The 15,784-nt window shown below is 36.5% G+C and overlaps 1 protein-coding gene across 1 annotated transcript in view; it reads left to right on the forward strand.

The window, feature by feature from the left end:
* LOC127853878 (dentin sialophosphoprotein-like) overlaps positions 1 to 15,784 on the forward strand; it is a 49,100-nt gene that overhangs the window by 11,972 nt on the left and 21,344 nt on the right. Inside the window, exon 2 of the mRNA XM_052388678.1 lies at positions 7,975 to 8,057. Coding sequence (XP_052244638.1) covers positions 7,986 to 8,057 — 72 coding nt within the window. The 5' untranslated portion in view covers positions 7,975 to 7,985. The remainder of the gene's footprint in view (positions 1 to 7,974; positions 8,058 to 15,784) is intronic.

Genomic DNA, 15,784 nt, shown 5'->3' on the forward strand with positions numbered 1-15,784 from the left:
CCGCTTTTATTGGAAAAAATGCGATTTGTTAAACAAACCTGATAACCATTCTATATAAGCACCGAAAAGATCTTAAATACGCGAAAAGAACTAAAAAAAAAAAATCGATACGAACCGATGTAAAAATAATATTGGTAACTTGATTTGTAATTCTGAATGGTACGACAAGATTTTAAAATAAATACGTAACGGACTTATCTGGAGCTCTGTCAAATATATGGCATCTGTCCGTCCGAAAACTTTAACATTGGCCATAACTTTTTAAATATTGAAGATAGCAACTTGATATTTGGCATGCATGTGTATCTCATGAAGCTGCACATTTTGAGTGGTGGGAGGTCAAGGTAATCCTTCAAGGTCAAAGGTATAAAAAAATAAAATCAAAGCCGCGTTCTCATGAAGCTGCACATTTTGAGTGGTGGAAGTTCAAGGTCAAGGTCATCCTTCAAGGTCAAAGGTCAATTTTTAATTTTTTCAAAGCGGCGTTTTCATGAAGCTGCACAAGGTCAAAGATAAAAAAATAAATATATATATATTTATTTTTTTCAAAGCGGGGCAATAGGGGGCATTGTGTTTCTGATGAACACATCTCTTGTTTTGTCAAAAGAGCACTTTCGACGCGCAGTATTTTGTCAAAAGGGCACTTTCAAGCGTGCGGGCGTTTCTGGAATGCTTCCTGTAGCATGTTAATTTATATGTTATTAATAATTGTTATGCCCCCGAAGGAGGGCATATAGTAATCGGGCTGTCTGTCTGTCCTTCTGTCTGTCGGTCCGTCTTTCTGTCACACTTTGCGTTTAAGTTTCGAAAAATGCTCATAACTTCTATGTCCCTTAAGATGTAACCTTCATATTTGGTATGCATGTGTATATTGACAAGGCCTTTCCATACGCACACAAATTTTGACCCCTGTGACCTTGATGTTGAATTTTAAGGGTCCGCATTTAGGTTTCGAAATCTGTGTTTAGGTTTCCAAAAATGCTCATTACTTCTATGTCCCTTGAGATATAACCTTCATATGTGGTATGCACGTGTATATGGACAAGGCCTTTCTTTATGCATAAAAAGTTTGACCCCTGTGACTTTGACGTTGAACTTAGGGTCCGCGTTTAGGTTTCGAAATCTGCATTTAGGTTTCGAAAAATGCTCATAACTTTTATATCCCTTGAGATATAACCTACATATTTGGTATGCATGTGTATATGGGCAAGGCCTTTCCATCCGCAACACAAATGTTGACCCCTTTGACCTTGAACTTAGGGTCCACGTTTAGGTTTCGAATTCTGCGTTAAGGTTTCGAAAAATGCTCATAACTTCTATCAAAGCGTTTATAGGGGGCATAATATGTCATCCTATGGTTACAGCTCTTGTTAGAATATATTATTCCCATTATTATTAAACCATTATTTAACCATTCAAATATAATGTCTACATTGAGAAATAAATTCAATACAATGTAATAAGAGATTTATTAATTATATGTAAAACAAACAAAAAAAAATGTTATTTTTTTTAAAGGGCAGGGGGGGGGCCCTAGGGAGGCAGGCTTTTTCCGCCCCATGCCACGGGTCCGAAATTCGGCCCCATTTCCAATGCAAATCTGGTAGTTTTTTTCCCAATTGAAAAAAAACATTCCCAATTCCAAAAAAAAAACAAAAAAAAATAATTTTTTTTTTTTTTTTTTTACCTTTAAATATATAAGTTAACCTGATCCGGTGTAGAAAATAGAAAGTGTTGCATAATTTAAGAATCTGTTGCCTTGAATTTGTTTTAAAGACTGTAAAATATGTTATTATTATTTAAGACTTTCCTTATTTTCCTCAAAATCCGGCGCTTTGCACGATTTTTTTCACCTAAAAAAAGGCCAGGCCTTTTCCCCAAATTCAGATTTAAAAACCTGCAGTTATCTCACATGTTCATAATACTTTGTAAAATTTTAATAATAAGTTATCAAAAAAGTCGTTATTTACCAGTTAACGGCTTCTTTGAAATACACTTCAACACCGTTATTTCGAACACCGATAATCCGAAGTCACCGTTATTTCGAAGTATTTTTCCGGTCCCAATTTTGGTTGTTCTTTGTTTAATGTAAAATTTCATTGTTAATCCGAACTTCGTTAAACCGAAGAAATCGTTAATTCGAAGTGATTCTGTCGGTTCCAACACTATAATTCGCACCTAATTATAAATCTTTAATCCGAAGTCAAAACTGCAAAATACTGTGCGTAATTTCACACCTTTGTAGTGGTGCGTCAAAAGCCGATAATTACACCTTTGTCGTCTGCGCGAACGCCGGTGTTCAGAGAGACATCGCGTATTATTAAAAAAAGGTTAATTCATTTCCGAAAATGTATTCATATGTATGTATGTCTGATAATTTGTGCTATTTGTTTTATTTTATTTGTTCTGTAAATAGAGAAAAATAAAAACAAGAAAAAGAATCGTTTTATTCCCCCGTTTGTTACTTTCTTTTACCGTTTGTTACGGTTCTTTAATCCGTTAATTCATTTCCGAAAATGTATTCATCTGTATTTACATGTATGACAATTTGTGCTATTCGTTATTTTATATGGTCTGATAAAATTTGCTATTCGTTATATTTTATATAATAATTAGCGCATATTCATTATATCTAATATGTTCTGTACTTAGAGAAAGCATAAAAAGAAAAACAAGAATCGGTTTATTCTTTCGTTTGTTACAAGTAGAAATCTATTGCAATCTGACTAGTTTACTTTTTTTAAGTTAACAATTATTAATAGTAGCGTTTAACTGAACCATGCAAATTCCACAACGTTTTATTATTACGGAATCCTCAGAAGTCGTCTGTCAAATGTTTATTTCGAATTATCGTTAATCCGAAGTTTTTTTAACGGTCCCGACGACTTCAAAAATAACGGTGTTCAAGTGTATAAGAAACACTATTTACATGCGATAATTTTTCCCAATTGAGCCAATTTTGCGAATAGTTTTTTTTCCAAAATGGGGGTTTTCACGACGCGAAATTCCCAAAATTCCAGTGTGGCGTATTCCCAAAATGGAGCGGAAAAAGCCTGGGAGGGCAGGGAGGAGATTCAGAAGGGCAGGGCAGGGCCCCCTTCAATTTAGGCCTAGCTGGAGCTGGCTATGGTATAAAATATCAAACTGCAAATCATCATTATGTATCATATGTAAGACATAGAAGAACAATTTTCATAGTTCTAGTCCACATCACTACAAGAACATCTCATGTAGTACAGAAACCTACCTGAAGCGATGGTTTGTTGACATCCGATTGTCCCACACATGGCCGAAAAAGTCACTTGGTACAGGCACCTTGCTGAAGCTGTTCAACGTTTATTGAAATTTTTTAGTGCTAGTCACTGTTTGCTGAAATTTACCTCATATGCAAGTATTGTCGCAAAATTTAAACTTTGACGGTAGCAATCAAAGTTAAACCTTGCACAAATTATCTTAACTAAATTTTAATTTAGTCAAGAACCCGGGTCTTATTTACCGATGCTGCCACCAGTCCATTATGACAAATTTTCATGTAACTTGTACACTAGCCGAGCTAGTAGAAATTAAATTCATTTGTTTCTACAACTACAGTTTATTTACATAATATGCACACATTTTATTACAGCATTTCCAACAGATGTCAAACATTAGACATTTAAAATATATACAACACGTCAGAAATATGTTAAGTTTAGGTACATTCTAAAAGCTGCAAAACAACAAAAACCCTCCTTTTTCCATATAACTTCAGGTTTATATAATTAACCCCCTACCTGAACTCTCAGGTTAACCTGAACCCTCAGGTTTAGCTGATCCTCGGTTAACCTGAATCCTCGGTTAACCTGATGAACAGTTCTGTAAAAATACTTAAAGTTTAAGAGTACCTGAAATTGTACTTAATCATGGACCTGACCATTCAATTCCCAAGTGTCAGATACCCATTGATAAACAATTATCTCCCATCGATAAGCAATTATCCAGCACTGACCTGATTTTAAGTGTTGTAGGTGTACCTGAGCTTACATAATATATTGTAATCTACCCGAAGAACTATCACCTTAGATACATGCACATGTTTTATGTAGTAAAATATAGATACCAGTATTAATGAATAATACCTCAAAAGGTGAAAATAATCATTATTGCTAAAAAAATATTTTAGATGCAAAATAATAAAAGAATCACTAATAAAGAAGCAAATGTATGATTGTTAAAAACTGCATCAGTATTTATAGGTCATTAACTTCATTTGACTCTTTGTTACCAATTTTCATGAGGCAATACAATTGCTATTTTGGTTATATAAACACAGTCTTTCCATTTGCCATTTAAAGGGACCTTTTCACAGATTTTGGCATGTATTGAAGTTTGTTATATTGATAAATGAAAACATTTGACCTATAAAGCTCCAGTAAAGCTCGAACCACTGACTCCCGGGGTAAAAGTCTATCGCTTAGACTACTCAGCCGTCCATGCTCATACAATGAGTAATGTATTTTATACTTTACATACCAATTCTTGTAGTATTACAAAATATAACAACAACAACATAGTGACAGAACTCTCAAAATTATTAAATTGTTTCGCGTTGCAAAGCTTTATAATTTTCAGGTTTTTAAATCGTAAAAAGATGCATACATGGATATTTTAGAGCATGGTAAATGTTAAGTATTACTGTTTCCTCACAAATATTATAACTACATGAAAATTTGTAAATCTGAAACAATTTATTTAAATTTAGAAAATTTACCAGAACATGCAAAGGCTCCTTTAATTCTGGAACAAAAAATATGACAATTTTCAACAGTTTTTGTCTCTTTTGTGTTTACCAGTCCTGACATGTAGGGGTGAGAAAGCAATAAGGAACAGGACTCTGCTTTTGTGCTTTATGGGTTTTTAGCTCCACTGGCCAGAGGCCAGCGGGGCTTATGTCATGGTCCTGTGTCCGTCATGCGTGCGTGCGTTAACTTTTTCTTTAAACATCTTCTGCTCCTAAACTACTTGTCCAATTGTGATGAAATTTCTCAGGAATGTTCCTGGAGTGAACCTCTTTCAAATTTGTTCAAATTAGGCCCCTGGGGTCAAATTTGACCCTGTCCCGGGGGTCACAAAATTGAAAATTTGCTTGTATAAGGTTAATTTGTGAAAACTTTAAAAATCTTATTGTCCATAACCATTAGGCCTAGGGCTACCAAATTTGGTATGTAGTGACATCTTATAGTCCTCTACCAAGATTCTTCAAATTAAGCCCTTGGGGTCAAATTTCACCCTGCCTTGGGCGTCACAAAATTGAATATTATGCTTAAATAAGGCCTATTTTGTGCAAACTTTAAAAACTACTTGTCCATATCTGTATGGCATAGGGCTATCGAATTTGGTATGTAGTGACATCTAATAGTCCTCTACCAAGTTTGTTCAAATTAAGCCCTTGGGATCAAATTTGACCGTTCCCCAGGGGTCACAAAATTGAACATATACTTATATTGGGCCTATTTTGTGCAAACTTTAAAAATCCTCATGTCCATAACCATTGGGCCTATTTCTACCAAATTCGGTATGTAGTGACATCTAATAAGTCTCTAGTTAGTTTGTTCAAATTATGCCCCTGGGGACAAATTTGACCCTGCCCCAGGGGTCACAAAAATGAACATATGCTTAAATAAGGCCTATTTTGTGCAAACTTTAAAAATCTTCTTGTTCATAATTATAGAGCCTAGGGCTACTAAATTTGGTATGTAGTGACATCTAAATACTGTAGTCCTCTACCAAATTCGTTTAAATTTTTCCCCTGGGCTCAAATTTGACCCTGCCCCGGGGGTCACAAAACTGATTGATTTTTACCGGGGAGGGTGGGGGGGATATTACTGCGGCCATTTAGTGCCATTTAAGATCAGATGGTGACTGCTTACAAAGGAATTGAAGTAAGAACATGTGTTATGCATGTTTTTCTTATAAACTGAAAAAAGTCGGGTTTTATTTAAATATGTCGAAAGTGACCATACATCCGGATAAAAAATAAAGAAATATTTCGGATGACATGTTAATTTCATGTCTTTTTTTGAAGTGTTTAAACCAGTTTAATAATATCTTATTGATTTTAAAAACACAACTTCCATGAACATAATTATTTCAATAAAAGTCAATATATGATACTGCATGGTAAACTCAAACTTTGTATCCAAGAGAAGATGTTGAAATTAATGAAGTGCAATGTTCTTAACTATCGTATAGGCTGCTTTTTAATTACTAATGATTCATTGTTCCAGTTGTGAATCGTGACTCATGAATTGTGGATATGATTGTCAATTGCTCAACGATCCATATATATTTCTGACCATTTTATAATTTTCTTAATATAAGTTATGAATTGATCTTAGAAGTCAAATAAATGTATTACTTTCTTAAATACATGTTTGTATAAATATAAAGAAATAATCTTTAGATTATCATAATATTCTCAGGCCTGTTGGTCTTAGGGATGTGTGGGTTGTTAATAATATTTTGAGATGATTCTTTACAAAGAAAGATGCTACTATTGCATTTGTTATGTGTGAAAGGCTCTAAGAAGGAACCAGAGATTATTAACCCTTTACCAAACACTAACAGGATTTTACGGGTTTGTAGCTGAGCAATTACTCCTTTTATCACAATTGTTTCTACCCTACCTGATCATTTCCTTCAAATTCCGTCATAGGGATAATACACGTTTTCGAGGGCATGATCATCTGCGGGCGCTCGAAAATTCCGTTCCTGCCCAAGTGCGCAGCAAGAGGGTAGGAACAGATTTTGAGAGCGCCTGCAGATGATCATGTCCAAGAAAATGTGTATTTTCGCTATTATTGCATAAACAAATCACACATACCAAAATAATTTTAAATAACATTGAAAACAAAACACTTTGTTAATTTGACATGGACAAAATAATTATTTCAATACAGTTCAAGGTTGTGTTTTACATATGCCTCACTCGGTCATCATCCGAAATGACGAGGCTTTACCTTTGGATAGGCAGTTTTCGATTTAAAATGTGTTTAAACAGTGGATTAATGCAAAGTTGAAATGCAGCTGCGCAAAGTAAGAAACGAGGAATTATTTTGGAATTTAGAGCAGGAACATTGAAGGTACATAAACACTTACATTTACAGCATAGTCTTTTGAAAGTGTTGAGTAAATAACCTTAATTTCATTGACATTGCCAATAAAATAAAGCTGTTGTCAAGAGAGTGCAGATGGTATAACTTGAAAAGTGGATTGAAATAGTCATTATCCCTGCATGCATGAGGAAACGGATGCTTATTCAGTTCCCCATTTATGCTTGGAAAGTCGTCGAAGGCTGGAGAAGGGAAGTAACTGCCCGTGGACCAGATTATGGATATGAAAAACACATAACAGGGCTTGAACGGCACGTGAATCGCATTGTTAATACACGATTTCTCCAGGTTAAGTCCTCCTTTTGCCAAGTTTCTGCACCCCGCCAGAGGGCATTATAGATAGAGTTTATGCAATAATCCAATTTAATTGTCATCTGCAACCTCTTTCAAATTGGGACACTCCAAAATGTGTCGTTTGGTAAAGGGTTAAGGCATTTTGATTCCTATGGGTCTTGTGAATCTGTATCAAATCAAATGCGTAGATTTGATCTTCAGCATTTAAAAATATGTGAAATAGAAAGAATGACAATGTCTTTTTGAGAGATAAATGATCCTATGTTATAAGCAAAAAACCTGTGTGACAATTCCTGGGCTTTTTAGTCTGTTTAGTTAACACCGTAGTAACATTTTCCATATATGAAAATGCTCACCCTTCCAACTTTAAGCGCCCAGAGGGACAAGGGATAGAAAGAGAAAGTCACATGCTTGAGAACATTTCAACCCATGCGCATTGCACATTTTTTTCGCATAAAAATAAACAGTGGAGCGATACAGGGCCATCATGACCCTCTTGTTAAAAATTATGTTGTATTGCTATTTGCAGGTCATGCAAGGATGGCTTCTTCAGTTAGAGTGTATGATACATATTCCGTGTTTGTCGGCAAAATCCATCCAGACACAAAAAGGGTTTGTTTCTTCATGTTTGCTTTTTGTTTTGAAAAGATTATCAATAACTAAAATATGTATAGTACCCCACAAAATGGATAAGTAAACAAATAGCATGTTGTAGATTTTTATGCCCCCGAAGGTGGGCATATAGTGATCGCACTGTCAGTCCCTCACACTTTTTGAAAAATGCTCATAACTTCCATGTCGCTTCAGATGTAACCTTCATATTTGTTATCCATGTGTATATGGGCAAGGCCTTTCCATACCCACACACATATTTATCCAGGTTTTCCGAAAGAAAAATCTGGTTAGTAGATTGGCGAATGTCGATGGGCGGGCGGTACAAGCTTTGTCGTTCATTGTAAGATTTTAAAATCATTTGGCATATTTGTTCACCATCATTAGACGGTGTTATGCTAAAAAGAATTACGTTAATATCTCCAAGGTCAAGGTCACACTTTGAGTTCAAAGGTCAAAATTGTGCATAAATGAGCTTGTCCGGGCCATAACTATGTCAATCATTGTGAGATTTTAAAATCATCTGGCACATTTGTTACCCATCATTGGACGGTGTGTTGCACAAAAGAATTACATCAATATCTCCAAGGTCAAGGTCGCCACGACTAAAAATAGATTTATTTTGAAACAAAGGTGGTTAATTATAAACACATATTCAGTTCAGTTTGAGTTGTTTTCCTTTATCTGACTTTTTTTTTCAAATGAAAAACCTGGTTTTGTGACAATTTTGTCTCTTGTTACCCCTTTGACCTTGAATTTAGGGTCCTTGTGTAGGTTTCGAAATCTGCATATAGGTTTCAAAAATGCTCATAACTTCAATGTTGCTTCAGCTTTAACCTTCATATTTAGTATGCATGTGTATATGGACAAGGCCTTTCCATACGCATACAAATTTTGACCCCTTTCACCTTGACTTTGAACTTGGGGTCGGCGTTTAGGTTTCCAAATCTGCGTTTAGGTTTCGAAAAATGCTCCTTCTATGTTGCTTTAGATGTAACCTCTATATTTGGTATGCATGTGTATATGGACAAGGCCTTTCCATACACACACACATTTTGACCCCTTTCACCTTAATCTTGAACTTAGGGTTCGCGTTTAGTTTTCGAAATCTGCGTTTAGGTTTCGAAAAATGCTCATAACTTTTATTGTATGCATGTGTATATGGAAAAGACCTTTCCAGACGCACACAAATCTTGACCCCTGTGGCAATGACCTTGAAGTTAGGGTCGGCACTTAGGTTTCGAAAATTTGTTCTGTTATTTAGCTGTCTTTAATACATATCAAAGCATTTTTTGGGGGAATATGTCATCCTATGGAGATAGCTCTTATTTTGATATATACTTCTGTAACTTCAGACTCCTAGTCCTTAAATAGTACAAGTCAGTGTATTTTTTTCACCATTTTGGGAACGCGGCACTGGGTCTCTTTGGATTGGGAAAAATAGGGATGTTTTGACATTAATTGGGGAATTAGTGTGTTTTTATTTTTGGCAAACAAGTGCTTCAAAAATGACAATTCAATTGTTTCAAATATAAAATATAATAATGTGTTACTTGTAGAGATGGATGGGCAATTAACTAAATGTTGATCTAAAAAAAAAGATTATTTTTTTATTATTTTTTTTTAAACCTTCAATTCAGAATTTTTAGGTCTCACTTGTGAAAAATTATACTTTTTAGCTCATCTATTTTTTGAAAAAAAATTATGAGCTATTGTCATCAACTTGGCATCGGCGTCGGTGTCTGCGTCGGCGTCCTGTAAAGTTTTGCGTTTAGGTCCACTTTTCTCATAAAGTATCAATGCTATTGCATTCAAACTTGGTACACTTACCTACTATCATGAGGGGACTGGGCAGGCAAAGTTATATAACTCTTGCTTGCATTTTGACAGAATTATGTGCCCTTTTTATGCCCCCCTTCGAAGAAGAGGGGGTGTATTGCTTTGCTCATGTCGGTCGGTCGGTCCACCAGGTGGTTTCCGAATGATAACTCAAGAACGCTTGGGCCTAGGATCATGAAACTTCATAGGAACATTGATCATGACTCGCAGATGACCCCTATTGATTTTGAGGTCACTAGGTCAAAGGTCAAGGTCACGGTGACCTGAAATAGTAAAATGGTTTCCGGATGATAACTCAAGAACGCTTATGCCTAGGATCATGAAACTTGATAGGTAGATTGATAATGACTCACAGTTGACCCCTATTGATTTTCAGGTCACTATATCAAAGGTCAAGGTTACAGTGACCCGAAATAGTAAAATGGTTTCCGGATGATAACTCAAGAACGCTTATGCCTAGGATCATGAAACTTCATAGGTACATTGATCATGACTCGCAGATGACCCCTATTGATTTTCAGGTCACTTGGTCAAAGGTCAAGGTCACGGTGACCTGAAATAGTAACATGGTTTCCGGATGATAACTGAAGAACGCTTATGGTTAGGATCATGAAACTTGATGGGTAGATTGATCAGGACTCGCAGATGACCCCTATTGATTTTCAGGTCACTAGGTCAAAGGTCAAGGTCACATTGACAAAAACATATTCACACAATGGCTGTCACTACAACGTAGAGCCCATATGGGGGGCATGCATGTTTTACTAACAGCCCTTGTTATACTTAGAAAATTGAAAATATTGGTTAAGTTTTGTGTTTAGGTCCATTTTATTCCTTAAGTATCAAAGCTATTGCTTTCATACTTGCAACACTCACTAACTATCATAAGGGGACTGTGCAGGCAAAGTTATGAAAGTCTTACTGGCATTTTGATAGAAATATGTTCCCTTTTTATACTTAGAAAATTGAAAATTTGGTTAAGTTTTGTGTTTAGGTCAACATTTTTCTTAAAGTATCAAAGCTATTACTTTCATACTTGCAACACTTTCTAACTATGGTAAGGGGACTGTGCAGGCAAATTAATGTAACTCTGACTGGCATTTTGACGGAATTATGGGCCCTTTATACTTGAAAATTTTGTTAATTTTGTGTTGTGGTCCACTTTACCCTTTAAGTATCATAAATATTGCTTTCATACTTGGAACACTCGTACACTATCGTAAGGGGACAGTTAAGGACAAGTTGCATAACTCTGGTTGTCATTATTTACGGAATTATGGCCCTTTTTTTGACTTAGTAACTTTGAATATATGGTTATATTTTGTGTTTACATGTAGATCCACTTTACTTCTAAAGTATCAAGGCTATTGCTTTTAAACTTCACATACTTTCATGTTATCTTGAGGGTACTGTGCCTGGCAAGTTGAATTTTACCTTGACCTTTGAATGACCTTGACTGGAGGTCAAATTATTAAATTTTGCTAAAATTGCCTTAGCCTTTATTTATGATAAGATTCGATCGATACTTTGACAAAACAACTTGACATACCACAAAAGACTCCACCCAAACCATCCCTCCCCCCCCCCCCCCCGAAAAATCCCCCTCGAATCCCCCCTCAATCCCCCCCATTATTTTTTTTTAAATTAAAGATCATCTAATAAATGACTACCACACCCTCACACTATACATCCCCCAACCCCCCAAAAATAATTGTTATGCCCCCAGTAGGGTGGCATATAGGAGTTGAACTGTCCGTCAGTATGTCAGTCAGTCCGTCCGTCTGAAAAAAACTTTTTCACTTTTTAAGATAACAACTTGATATTTGGCATGCATGTGAATCTCATGGAGCTGCACATTTTGAGTGGTGAAAGGTCAAGGTCATCCTTCAAGGTCAAATGTCAAATTTATGGTGTCTGTCCGTCCAAAAACTTTAACATTGGCCATAACTTTTTCAATATTGAAGATAGCAACTTGATATTTGGCATGCATGTGTATCTCATGGAGCTGAACATTTTGAGTGGTGAAAGGTGAAGGTCAAGGTTATCCTTCAAGGTCAAATGTCAAATATATGGCGTCTGTCTGTCCGAAACTTTAACATTGGCCATAACTTTTTGAATATTGAAGATAGCAACAACAAATTTGGCATGCATGTGTATCTCATGAAGCTGCACATTTTGAGTGGTGGAAGTTCAAGGTCAAGATCATACTTCAAGGTAAAAAAATAATTAAAAAATCAAAGCGGCGTTCTGATGAAGCTGCACATTTTGAGTGGTGGAAGTTCAAGGTCAAGGTCATACTTTAATGTCAAGGTCATCCTTCAAGGTCAAAGGTAAAAAAATAATAATTTCAAAGTGGCTTTCTCATGAAGCTGCACATTTTGAGTGGTGGAAGTTCAAGGTCAAGGTCATTCTTAAGGTCAAGTCATCCTTCAAGTTCAAAGATAAAAAAATAATTCAAAGCAGCGTTATCATGAAGCTGCACATTTTGAGTGGAGGAAGTTCAAGGTCAAGGTCATCCTTCAAGGGCAAAGGTAATTTTTTTATATAAAAATTCAAAGCGGCCTTATCATGAAGCTGCACATTTTGAGTGGTGGATGTTCAAGGTCATCCTTCAGGGTAATTTTTTTTATTTTTTTTCCAAAGCGGCGTTCTCATGAAGCTGCACATTTTGAGTGGTAAAAGTTCATGGTCAAGGTCATCCTTCAAGGTCAAGGTCATCCTTCAAGGTCAAAGGTCAATTAATTTTTTTAGCTCATCTATTTTTTGAAAAAAAATTATGAGCTATTGTCATCACCTTTTCTCAGAAAGTATCTTTGCTATTGCATTCAAACTGGGTACACTTACTAACTATCATGAGGGGACTGGGCAGGCAAAGTTAGATAACTCTGGCGTGCATTTTGACTGAATTATGTGCCCTTTTTATACTTAGAAAATTGAAAATTTTGTTTAAGTTTTGCGTTTAGGTCCACTTTTTTCAAAAAGTATCAATGCTATTGCATTCAAACTTGGTACACTTACTTACTATCATGAGGGGACTGGGCAGGCAAAGTTAGATAACTCTGGTGTGCATTTTGACAGAATTATGTGCCCTTTTTATACTTAGAAAATTGAAAATTTTGGTTAAGTTTTGTGTTTAGGTCCATTTTATTCCTTAAGTATCAAAGCTATTGCTTTCATACTTTCAACACTTACTAACTATCATAAGGGGACTGTGCAGGCAAAGTAATGTAACTCTGACTGGCATTTTGACAGAATTATGTGCCCTTTTTATACTTAGAAAATTGAAAATTTGGTTAAGTTTTGTGTTTAGGTCCACTTTATTCCTATAGTATCAAAGCTATTGCTTTCATACTTGCAACACTTATTAACTATCATAAGGGGACTGTGCAGGCAAAGTTATGTAACTCTGACTGGCATTTGGACGGAATTATGGGCCCTTTATACTTAGAAAATTGAAAATTTGGTTAAGTTTTGTGTTTTGGTCCACTTTACACCTAAATTATCATAGATATTGCTTTCATACTTGGAACACTCGCAAACTATCATAAGGGTACAGTAAAAGGACAAGTTGCATAACTCTGGATGTCATTTTTATGGAATTATGGCCCTTTTTTGACTTAGTAACATTGAATATATGATTAAATTTTGTGTTTCGATCCACTTTACTTCTTAAGTATCAAGGCTATTGCTTTCAAACTTCAAATACTTTCATGCTGTCATGAGGTTACTGTACCTGGCAAGTTGAATTTTACCTTGACCTTTGAATGACCTTGACTCTCAAGGTCAAATTATTAAATTTTGCTAAAATTGCCATAACTTCTTTATTAATGATTAGATTTGATTGATACTTTGACAAAACTACTCTTACCTGACATACCACAATAGACTCCACCCAAACCATCCCCCGTGCCCCCCACTCACCCCCCCCTCCCGAATCCCCCCCCTATTTTTTTAAATTTTTTTTTTTTTTTTTTTTTTAAGATCATCTCACAAATGACCACCACACCTTCACACTATACCCCCCCCACCCCCCCCCCATTTTTTTTAAACGGTTAAAAAACACAACTATTTATTTTTATTTTTTTATGTTTGAAATACCCTCCAACTATCGCACCCAAGAATCCCCCCCCACCCCCCCTCCCCCAACCTGAAGCCCCCCCCCCCCCCTATTTTTTTTTTTTTTTTTAGATCATCTCGCAAATTACCACCACACCCTCACACTATACCCCCCCCCCCACCTCATCACCTCCCCCCCCCCTCATTTTTTTTTTCAGATCATCTCACAAATGACCACCACACCTTCACACTATAACCCCCAACCCCCCCCCCCCAACTTTTTTTTAACGGTTAAAAAACACAACTATTTATTTTTATTATTTTATGTTTGAAATACCCTCCAACTATCGCACCCAAGAGTCCCCCCTCCCCACCCCCCTCCCCCAACCTGAAGCCCCCCCCGCCCCTATTTTTTTTTTTTTTTAAAGATCTTCTCGCAAATTACCACCACAACCCTCACACTATACTCCCCCCCCCCACCTCACCCCCCCCCATTTTTTTTTTTTTAAGATCATCTCATAAATTACCACCACACCCTCACACTATACCCCCCCCACCCTCACCCCCCCCCAAATTTAATTTTTTGTTGAAACGTAAATATTTATTTTTATTATTTTATGTTTGAAATACTGTCCAACCATCGCATCAAACAATCCCCCTCCCCCCCCTCCCGATTTTTTTTTTTTTGCATTTTTTTCGCATTTTTGGAATATAATGTAATAAATGTCCACACCCCCACACTTTACACCCCTCTTCACTCCACCCCCCCCCCCCCCCTCCTTTGTGATAAAAAATGAGAGTCCCTTCACCTTTAAAAAGAAAATAGATGAGCGGTCTGCACCCGCAAGGCGGTGCTCTTGTTTAATTTCAAAGCGGCTTTCTCATGAAGCTGCACATTTTGAGTGGTGGAAATTCAATGTCAAGGTCATATTTCGAGGTCAAAGTCATCCTTGAGGGTCAAAGGTAAAAAAAAATAAATTCAAAGGGGGTTATCATGAAGCTGCACATTTGAGTGGTGGAATTTCAAGGTCAAGGTCATCCTTCAAGGTCAAGGTCATCCTTCAAGGTTAAAGGTAAAAAAATAATATTTCAAAGAGGCGTTCTCATAAAGCTGCACATTTTGAGTGGTGAAAGTTCAAGGTCAAGATCAAAAGTAAAAAAAAAAAGAATTTTCAAAGCGGCGCAATTTTTGCCTTTTTTTATGCCCCCCTTCGAAGAAGAGGGGGTATATTGCTTTGCTCATGTCGGTCGGTCTGTCGGTCCGTCCACCAGGTGGTTGTCAGACGCTAACTCAAGAACGCTTGGGCCTAGGATCATGAAACTTCATAGGTACATTGATCATGACTCGCAGATGACCCCTATTGATTTTGAGGTCACTAGGTCAAAGGTCAAGGTCACGGTGACCCGAAATAGTAAAATGGTTTTTGAATGATAACTCAAGAACGCATACGCCTAGGATCATGAAACTTCATGGGTAGATTGATCATGACTCGCAGATGACCCCTATTGATTTTGAGGTCACTAGGTCAAAGGTCAAGGTCACGGTGACCCGAAATAGTAAAATGGTTTCTGGATGATAACTCAAGAATTCATACGCCTAGGATCATGAAACTTCATGGGTAGATTGATCATGACTTGCAGATGACCCCTATTGATTTTTAGGTCACTAGGTCAAAGGTCAAGGTCACGGTGACCCGAAATAGTAAAATGGTTTTCGGATGATAACTCAAGAACGCATATGCCTAGGATCATAACACTTCATAGGTACATTGATCATGACTCACAGATGACCCCTATTGATTTTCAGGTCACTAGGTCAAAGGTCAAGGTCA

The sequence above is a fragment of the Dreissena polymorpha genome, chromosome 12 (genome assembly GCF_020536995.1).
Source record: "Dreissena polymorpha isolate Duluth1 chromosome 12, UMN_Dpol_1.0, whole genome shotgun sequence".
Classification (NCBI taxonomy): Eukaryota; Metazoa; Mollusca; class Bivalvia; order Myida; family Dreissenidae; genus Dreissena; species Dreissena polymorpha.